The following is a 9,575-nucleotide window of genomic DNA, read 5'->3' on the forward strand; positions in this document are numbered from 1 at the left end:
GTATCGAGCCCTTTTCCTGGCCATCGCTAGCAAGAAGTACCCGTCCGCCAATCCCGAGAAGTACCCGTCTGCCAATCCAACAGTCATGGCACCCTCCTCCAAGACACCCCGCAGCTAGCCCCCTCACCCTGTAGCGAAGGACGAAAAAAATCTGAGGTAGAGCGAACCTTTAATAATGAAAATATCAAAATAGTCCTAAAACAATAATGATATATATGGCTCAAACACAATCACTAAATACAATAAAAATTAAGACGTTTGATCATCTCTTGTTCGATGCACAATTCAGTCTTGATTGTCTTGGTTGCGGGAAATTCCTTTCAATTTTTGATGCCGCCACAGGTAAAACCAATATCATTTTAATAGGGTGATGATGCAGTCGGAGAAAGTATGGATGCCTTTTAAATATCTGGAAATCTCTAAAGTCTCCAATTCCGCGAGTATGAATAATGAATAACTTAGCTTATCCTGTATATACTAAGGTACAATCAATAATATATCTCTATAATAGAGGCAACATTATTCACACTGAACCTACACTAGACTATGAGTCTATGTTTGGAGATAAATAGTATATGTTATTTTGGTTTGTAATCGATTTTACTATTCACTAAAACAAGCATAACTTTCGCACATGAAATATGTTTTTACATATGAACACTCAAATTTTTCAGAAAAAACATACACATCTAAATGTATTCACCAAAAATAAAGGTAGAGCGGCTGCCCTACCTTGCCCTACTGGGAGCTTCACCTCTGCCCTCGCCTAAACTAGCATCCCTCTTCCTCTTTAGCACCACGTGTCCCTGCTCTGGTCCCTCCTTATTGAAAGGTATTACACCAAAATTCAGCTCGTACACATCCAACTCGATACAAGAAAGATGGTATGACAATTAACTCTCAACAACCAAAAAAAAGCAATAAATGGCACCATCAACTAATGCAATGATAGAGCAAAGTTGCCAAGACTAGCATATTAATATTCAAGATTCATAGCAGAGTGCAGATGAGATGTCACATGCACGTGCAAACAGATATACATCTAGGCAAAGGAGTCCCGATCCATCGATCAAGGGGCTAGAGGGACCTCAATCTAGCTAGCTACATCGACCAGAAAACACTAAGCCCGCACGATAAAATGCACTTGAAACATACATAGGACACATACATGAGACACACCTGGACGCAACACGGTCGATTCTGGTCCCAAGGCCAATTTCGATTCCGACGTAAATAAATGCCCGCGGTCACCTAGGTAAGTGAAGATGTCCTTATGAAAAACGTATGAAAGGCCTCGACGTTCGGCAGCTCGGCGGCAGGGCGCCCCCCTCCAAGGCCTCGACGTTCGGCAGCTCGGCGGCAGGGGGCGTGAGCCGGTTTCTCTCGCTGGCCGGCGTGGCGTCGGGCGGCAGGGTGCCTGCTTGCGGTGTGCCAGCCTGTGGTGGTCGGTGCGTGGCTGCAAGAGTCGTCTACTCTTTACTCAGACATCAGCCTGCAGGGGGTTGCCGCTGGGGCTGGCGAGTGCCATGGTTTCGCAGTGGCGGCCATGGTGGCGACGCGCTTCCCACCCGGGGGCCGTCGTGGGCCGGGTGTTGAGCCTCTCTATCTTGCCATCAGCTGCGGGGGACGCCGCTTCCTTCGTGCACGGTGTGCCCTATGGTTCTGCAGATGGCGTCCATGGGTGCGGTCTCCTCTCCGATGCGAGGTGAGCCGTGGCGGCGGTGGTGGTGACTTCTTCTTGCCGGTTCGTCGGGCTCCGGTGTCGGGTCCTTGTCGGAGCTCGTGGCGCGTTGAGGGTGCTCTTTGCGAGAGTGCTCAATGGGTGTGTCTCCGCTTGGTGATGCCTTTCGACTCTAGCCGGCGGCACACGGGCGTCGTGGCGTCGTCTCGGCCGCGCGCGGCCCTTCGGCGGCCCCTCGACGCAGATGGTGTCGGTGCGTAGGGTGGTCTCGGTTGCGCGCTTCCCTTCGATTACGTCGACGGTGCGAGTGTCGTTGCTAAGTCTCGGCGATCCAATGCCGTTCGATTACTCCGGCGAGGACTAGAGCCGTAGTGCCCTCTTGCGTATCCCCGGGCTCTTCCTTGTGATCGCTGTACTTGGGTTGCGATGAGTTCTCATCGGCCAACCGCCCCATAGGTTTGTGGGGTGGCCACTTTTCCTCCTCGGTCTTGTGTGTTGTGGGTGTGTGTTTTTCTTTTTATTCTCCATCCTTGTAACCCCTGTGTACTCTGGTCCATTTGGACCCATCTTGTAGAGGCTGAAAGGCTTCATAGGCAACTTGACTGAATATATGTTCAGGCTGGCTTATGCCCGCCGTAGTCACAGTCAAGAAAAACGTATGAAAACAAAATATACATGGAACAAGTTCAGTAACTTTGGAGTGCATATGTCATGTAGTGTAGTGTAGTGTAGCGTAGTCCACCTGGTGGTCATCACTCAGCTAGGATAATCCCTTTTCCATGTCACCTCACCACCAGCAAGACAAGCACGACCAACCAACCAACCAAAAGAAGCCAAACGCCCCAAGTCCCCCAGTCCCCAGTCCCCAGTCCCCACAGCTAGGCTAACGAGATCGCAGCTCCCCACGGGCCCTCCCCGAGATCTTCTCGAACCTTTCGGAGCCACCGCCGCCGCGACCTCAAATGCCGGCGGCGATCAGGAGGCGGCGCCGGCTGTGAGGCAGCGATGGCGCGGTCCAGGCCTAGGGTTTGGCTCGTGGCGGGCTGCGCGGCCCTGCTGCTGTGGGCCTCCGTCGCTCAGCTCGTCGCCGTAGGACGCCTCCTCGTCCTGTTCGGCCTCGCCGGCGGTGCGCCCGCGCCCTCGCCGCCGCCTTCATCGCTTCCGCCCCCGCCCCCAAGTGAGTGGTCTCCGGGTTATTTTGTTACTACTGGCTAGTTTTGATTCTAGTTTGTTTTACTAGCAAGTTGTAAAATTAGCAAATGGTAAATGATAGTAGTAGTAGACATGTAAGTTGGATGCATCATTTCTTATTGTTGTCCTTCCCCGAATTCATAGCAAGTTTGGGTGGAAGAAAATCTTATACGACCAGGGTCGTAGAGGCTGACATCTGGCATGTTAAGGCTTAGAGCATCTCCACTCGTCTCCCCGACGATGTCCCCGAGCGACTTTTTTCCCATCCGGACGGCGAAATTCGGTCCAGTCACGACCCTGGTTCCTCGTTTTCGTCCGGATTTGGCCCTTCATCCATTCGGCGAGCCCACGCCATCCCCGGTCCCCCGGGGAGCTATCGGGGAGTCCGGACGAGTGAAAAGCGGGGAAGGCCCCGATCTGTCCGCGACTGGACACACGAACCCCACCACCACCTCGCTCAAAATCCCCCCTACCCCTCATATCTCTCTCGCCGCCGGCACCACCCCGCCGGCTTGTTGCCTATATTCCGCCGTCTTTCGACGACGGCCTATCTGCCTGCTCCTCCGCCTGCTGTTTTTCGACGACGGCCTACTCCTCGTCGTTCGCATCTCGGCTAGCCTCGACCACGCCCGTCAGGTGTTCGTCCATTTGCCTCGCCGGCCATGGACTCGGACGAAGAGGAGGAGCAGATGTTCGTCGAGCTTATGCGAATTTGTTTCAGCAATTTTCGCCGAACTTGTTAAATTTTATGTCGAACTTGTTTGAAATATGTCAAATGGCCGAGGTTGGGGGTGTCCTGCCGGGGGGATGGCTGGAACTTCGGCACTCCCCAGGCCAAATTTTCCTCCAATCCGGAGGAAAATTTCGCCGGATTTGGGCATGGGGAGCGCCAACGAGTGGAGATGCTCTTACAGGTCACTTTCTCCCCCAATTCCTTGCGATTCAGGTTAACTTCTCCTGCACCGCAAGGTCCTGCCTCTCCACGACGCCGCCGGTGGCTTCTGCAGGCGCGCCCCAGCCGTCCCTGCTGTCTCCCTGCAGATCTGCCCGAAGATCAATTGGTCCTGCGGCGTGTGAAAATCGGAACCAGAAGTAAATGGGAATTGGGGGAGAAGTGGCCTGTAGCTTTGACATTAGCGTTGCCAGGTGTCAATCTCTCGAGTTGGTCCAGCGAGAGAAGCGTACGACCCAGGTCGTATAAGATTTTCTTCCAGTTTGGGTCCCTGTCCCCGTCTCCAAGTGTGTGATCCACCGATTCACTGAGTAAGTTATAGACATTTCTGGCGAAACACATAGCTGAGATTAGTGAAAGAGACAGGTTGCTCTTAAAGGCATGACAAATCATATGTTGATGCGCTAAATGATGATATCTCGAGAAAGAAATTAACTGCGGTTTTAAGAAGTTGCTTTGAGATACTTGCTCAAGGGACTGCAAATGTTCTGTCGAGATATTACTATTTCAGTCAATCACCACCACCGGTAATATATGGATGGATTATTTCCCCAGGAATCTACAAAAGCAATGGTTATCTGAAGATATCTTGCAACGGTGGTCTTAATCAGATGCGTTCGGAGGTCAGTCGTCTTTTGCTTACTTCTGCTGTTTTAGATTTACCATTTTAACTCCTTATTGTTTTGAACCTCTTGTGTTTCAGATATGTGACATGGTGGCAGTTGCACGTTTGCTGAACCTCACGATGGTTGTTCCAGAACTTGACAAGAGATCATTCTGGGCTGATCAGAGGTTCATTCCATTTTCTTCAAGAGGTGCTAGCTCTATGTATTAACAAGGTTGATATCTTATGCGACTAGTATTCTGTATGCTTTTCAGCAATTTTGGAGACATATTTGATGTGAGGCATTTCATTACCTCGTTAAGAGATGAAGTGCGCATTGTTAAACGACTGCCGAAGAAGTTCGGTCCAACGGATTCAAGCATTATACTTGAGATGCCACCTGTGAGTTGGTCAGATGAGAAATATTATTTGCATCAGGTTTGTCAACTTATCTGGGATCCACCCTCCCTTTCATGGTACATGCATTAGTATGTACTCTTCATAGTCTCTCAACTCATGCAGATCTTACCACTCTTCAGCAAATATAGAGTCATCCACTTTAACAAGACGGATGCTCGGTTAGCAAATAATGGCATCAGTACCGAGCTTCAACTAGTTAGGTGCCGTGTTAATTTTCATGCATTGAAGTTTACCCCTCAGATTGAAGCATTGGGAAATAAACTGGTACAGAAACTTGGATCGAAGGGATCATTTGTGGCGTTGCATTTACGATATGAGATGGACATGCTGGCATTTTCTGGTTGCAATCATGGTCTTAATCCTGAAGAAGCCGAGGAGCTCAAAAGAATGAGGTATGCCTTTTGTTGTGCAGTCTTTCACCTAATATGAGTACGTAGTAGCATTTTGGATATTGATTCAAGTTGTTCCTCACAGAAGGAGATGATACTATATTGGTTCGTGACTTATCTACAAAGACTAGTACTATAACAACAATGACAGATGTCGCATATATTAATTTGTCTACTGTGGTCCTGCAAGCGACTCTCATTTTATATTGCTGGTGTTCAGATCTAGAGACATTTGCAACATCAGTGTATCAGTTTCAACAAATTGTGCATTTTCATGCATACATCCGTTTCCTTTTTCATTATGGATACATGTCAATGGAATAAAACTGGAACTGCTCATCCGTCTTTTGGGCAGTCAAATTGGTTGAGTGCCAGCTTATCTTGCCTGTGCTGATTTTCTTGATAGCTGAAAAGTGATGCGCACATTTTGAATCACCAGAATCTAACTTTTTTCTATCAATCAGATATGCTTATCCATGGTGGAGAGAAAAAGAAATTGATTCAAAAGCCAAGAGATCAGAAGGACTATGCCCACTTACGCCTGAGGAGACATCACTTGTTTTGAAAGCGCTGGGTTTTCAAAAGGATACTCTTGTGTACATTGCTGCTGGTGAAATTTATGGGGGAGAAAAAAGATTGGAACCATTACGGGCTGCTTTTCCGAAACTCGTAAGTGTGTTGTGTGCCCAATGTTCTTGCCAGTTAAATTTGTTTTTTCATATTTTGTGGCGACAACTACAGTGTAATTTCCCAATGTTGTATTTCAAGTGAGGTTTTGCCTCTGTCATCCACACAACTTGTGGTTTCCTGAGTCCTGACCTTCCCTGGCATGTCCAGGATGTCATACTCTCTATACAGCCAAACACACTAATATGAGCAATACTGATTACCTTTCAGGTAAGAAAAGAGATGCTACTTGATTCAGAAGCTCTGCGCCAGTTTCAAAATCATTCTTCTCAGATGGCTGCTCTCGATTTCATTGTATCTACCTCTAGTGACGTTTTCCTTCCTACTTACGATGGTAACATGGCGAAACTTGTTGAAGGCCACAGAAGGTGTGTACAGCAAGATTTCACCTTATGAGAGCAGCCACTCTTGTGCAAAACAATTAGTAGTTTACTCTTTAAAATAGATAAATAAGTAAACAAATAATATCACCTGCTCCTAATTATTTGGTTGCATTTTTATATTCAGGTTCCTGGGTTTCCGAAGAAGTGTGTTGTTAGACCGACGGAAACTAGTTGAACTTATAGATTTGTACAACAGCAAGACAATTTCTTGGGAGAATTTTACATCTTCTGTCCAGGAAGTTGATAGAGGTCGTGTAGTCCAACCATCCTGTCGGCGGAAACTTGAAAACAAGCCGAAAGAGGAGGATTACTTCTACGCTAACCCCCATGAGTGCCTAGCCAATTCAAGCCAGTGCAGTGGAACTAAGGATATAGTTACTGTAAGGTGAGCACATTTGAAACCTCACCGGTGCAAGTCACTGTTTGAGATGATCTATGGACTGAAGCCAGCAGCAAGCAGGCAGAGACCATACGATCATTTAACCTATGTTTCCAGTGTGCTGTTGTATAGGTAGTTTTTTGTGTGTGCTATGTAATTGATTCATTTAGTTTCCACCTTGCCAAAATAGGGAGGTTTTATTTAAATTTTGGCTTGTCAGTTTGTGTTCTTGTTCATTGATGATTGATTCATGATGATAGCCATATGCAATTTGCCACGGTGACTAAATCATAGTAATTTTGATTTATTCGACGGTTGCTAGTTTTCATAATTTGCTCATTCCCAACTGCACCACAACCGTCTTATGTCATGGCTGAAGAGAAGTAGAGCTAAGGAGTCGGCAAAAACAGTTTGGCCGGTTTTAGCTTAGTTCATTTTTTTTTTCTCACTAAAGTGGAAGTGGAGATTTGATTTATGAAAGAAAAATGAACTAACCGGTTTGAAACGTTTCCACCGGTTCAGTTTTGCGCACCCTGTAGAGCAGATACAGCTGATAGTGGTTTTACAGAACAGCTCGTTTTCGGAGCACCTTGATCTTGAGATACGATCAAACTTCGACACAGACTAGCAAATCTTTATCAAACATGGATGACGTGGTGAGCTTTATTCATGGAATTTATGGGGGAGAGTACAACGGTGTCGATCATGTTCAAAATTTTGGCAAAATGCGCACATATAGGGCGTAAGCGAATCCACCCTGACCAAACTGACAAGTGCAACCAGCGACAAAGAGGACACCGAAGTTCACTGCTGATTCTCGCCGTATAACCAAAGTAGACCAGCCCATCGCCTTGTAGCACCAAAAACTGCGCGTCTGCCACGATTGCCATGCCCTGCATCGTAATAAGAGAATAATCAGGCAACACGGTGAGTAGGAGAGGAGCAGTGAAGTATTTTAAAATCACCATTGAAAGACTATGCTACACGCAAAATCGCTGAACTTTTTTCCCCCAATGGTCTGTACCTCCAGTGTAGAAGCTCGTGTAGGGTATGGCTTTTCCGATGAATCTCTGTCCTACCTTTTTGCTTCGGCCTGAACTGAGCTCAACTGTGTACAACCCAGCCCGTGTACCCAGGAAGATGACACCAGCACCTTCGGCAAAACCAACCACCAAAACGTGGAAGAAGGCACACAGAGGGACCAATGGTTGGAGCTCGATGACCCTGCGACGTGCCCATGTCGCGGCACCGTTAGCGTTAGGACCAGCAGCCTCCATTGACCAGAGGGAGAGCACAGACTCCCGCACGGCCGCGAACAGCAGCATGCCGTCATCGGCCCCAGCGAGGACAATGTCCGGTTCGTCAAAGAATGGCGCGCGGATGACCGCTAGTTCTTGCGCACCCATGTCGTACGCCACTATCATGTTCGTCTTTCCACATGGGAGATATACCTTATTTCCAACGACGGCACTGTGCCTGAAGTGGTCGATATAGACCCTAAATTCCCTAATCGACTGCCAATGGAGATGGTGTCGCTCCATTCACCAGCCTCGGATGAGTAGACGGAGGCGAGGATCACCCAGGGGCTATTGCCCACCAAGGTCACGAGAAAAGCGCCCTCGTCACTGTAGTCGCATCGATCGGCACTGGCGCGGAGCACTACGGCATTCCAGTGGTGCTCCACGCCCGACCACTCGGGGCTGGGGGGAGCGGGAACACTCCATCGGTCGTGGGAGACGAGGTCGCAGACAGCGAAATCCCCGATCTCTTTGCTGCCCTGGTGGTTTTTTTTTTTTTTTTTTTTTTTTTTTTTTTTTGAGAACTCGCTGCCCTGGTGGGTGATGAAGAGTCCGTGCTGGGAGTCGAGGGCGTTAAACTAGGAATGAGCCGACCCGGCCCTGGTCTTGGACCCGGCCCCTGTGGCCCCAGCGCCAATTTATGAGGCCACGGTCGACCCATATAAAAATAGGCAGTGGCCTCGTTTCGTTGGCCCGATATGTATACCCAAATTTAGTGTATACTGATTTCTCTTATGCATAGTCCTCACATGCTAATGGATGTGCAGTTGAAAGTAAAACGATAAAAATATTATTTTTTCGAGTCAAGCAACTTTTTTTTGCGAAACACAGTATAATCAAAGACGCTCACACATACACGCACACACTCATCCATATGAACACATACACGCACACCCTACCCCTACAAATGCCATAAGTGTCAAATCCGAGATTTGAACTCTGGTGAGCTGGGGGTGCCACTATCCTCCTAACCATCCAACCAAAGGTTGGTTCTCCGAGTGAAGCAACTCTGGAGACTAGGCGTTATACCTACATCATACGTACATGTTAGAAATAATCACGACCCTTGAGTTCAGCTGGCTCGCTAGAATGATCAACGTGTCTATGATGTATCTACAACGCCTAGCTAGCTAGGTACACTGGTAGAAAAAAGGGCTTCCGTCCAGCCCCATTAGTCGCGGAAATATTCGAACCGCGACTAAAGGGGGCTTTAGTCGCGGTTCGGGAGTGTAAGGGTACATTGCCCCTATGTGTGGTTTTGGTAATTAATGACAACCCCTATGGACTAATGTTTTCATTGAGTTTATATGAAGGAATATTCCATAGGTACTACTTGCTCTCCATGTGTTGGATTCAAGTATGGATGCCATGAAGATAAAGATATACCTTGTGTATTGGCATCAAGATCATCGGTATGAAGATATATATGTGATATGATCAAGAAGAAGAAATGAAGATGGAGTTCTTATGTGGAACTCAATATTATCCATGCTCTATCTTAAGTGAGTATGAGAAGATACAAGGTTGAGTTGGGCAAGTTCAAGATGAGCATCTTGAGTGGATCACATGCTTGAAGCTTGCCGTCCATTTG

General features: G+C 47.6%; 1 protein-coding gene across 1 annotated transcript; it reads left to right on the forward strand.

Annotated features, from left to right (window-relative positions):
- Window positions 1–2,528: 2,528 nt before the first annotated feature.
- LOC124699436 (rhamnogalacturonan I rhamnosyltransferase 1-like) lies at window positions 2,529–6,867 on the forward strand. The gene is made up of 8 exons (XM_047231736.1): window positions 2,529–2,858; window positions 4,380–4,447; window positions 4,528–4,616; window positions 4,704–4,866; window positions 4,951–5,240; window positions 5,702–5,906; window positions 6,135–6,292; window positions 6,432–6,867. Exons 1-8 carry the CDS (start codon window positions 2,687–2,689, stop codon window positions 6,694–6,696), a joined length of 1,410 nt encoding a protein of 469 aa, XP_047087692.1. The 5' UTR covers window positions 2,529–2,686; the 3' UTR covers window positions 6,697–6,867.
- The last annotated feature ends 2,708 nt before the right edge of the window (window positions 6,868–9,575 follow it).

Source organism: Lolium rigidum, chromosome 3 (genome assembly GCF_022539505.1).
Source record: "Lolium rigidum isolate FL_2022 chromosome 3, APGP_CSIRO_Lrig_0.1, whole genome shotgun sequence".
Classification (NCBI taxonomy): domain Eukaryota; kingdom Viridiplantae; phylum Streptophyta; class Magnoliopsida; order Poales; family Poaceae; genus Lolium; species Lolium rigidum.

Excerpts from the sequence above, each read along its gene's own strand:
- LOC124699436 (XM_047231736.1), top strand. The coding sequence starts at position 2,687 with ATGGCGCGGTCCAGGCCTAGGGTTTGGCTCGTGGCGGGCTGCGCGGCC. Across the intron at positions 2,859-4,379 it reads GCTTCCGCCCCCGCCCCCAA|GAATCTACAAAAGCAATGGT; the intron begins GTGAGTGGTCTC and ends TTATTTCCCCAG. Across the intron at positions 6,293-6,431 it reads CTTGTTGAAGGCCACAGAAG|GTTCCTGGGTTTCCGAAGAA; the intron begins GTGTGTACAGCA and ends TTTTATATTCAG.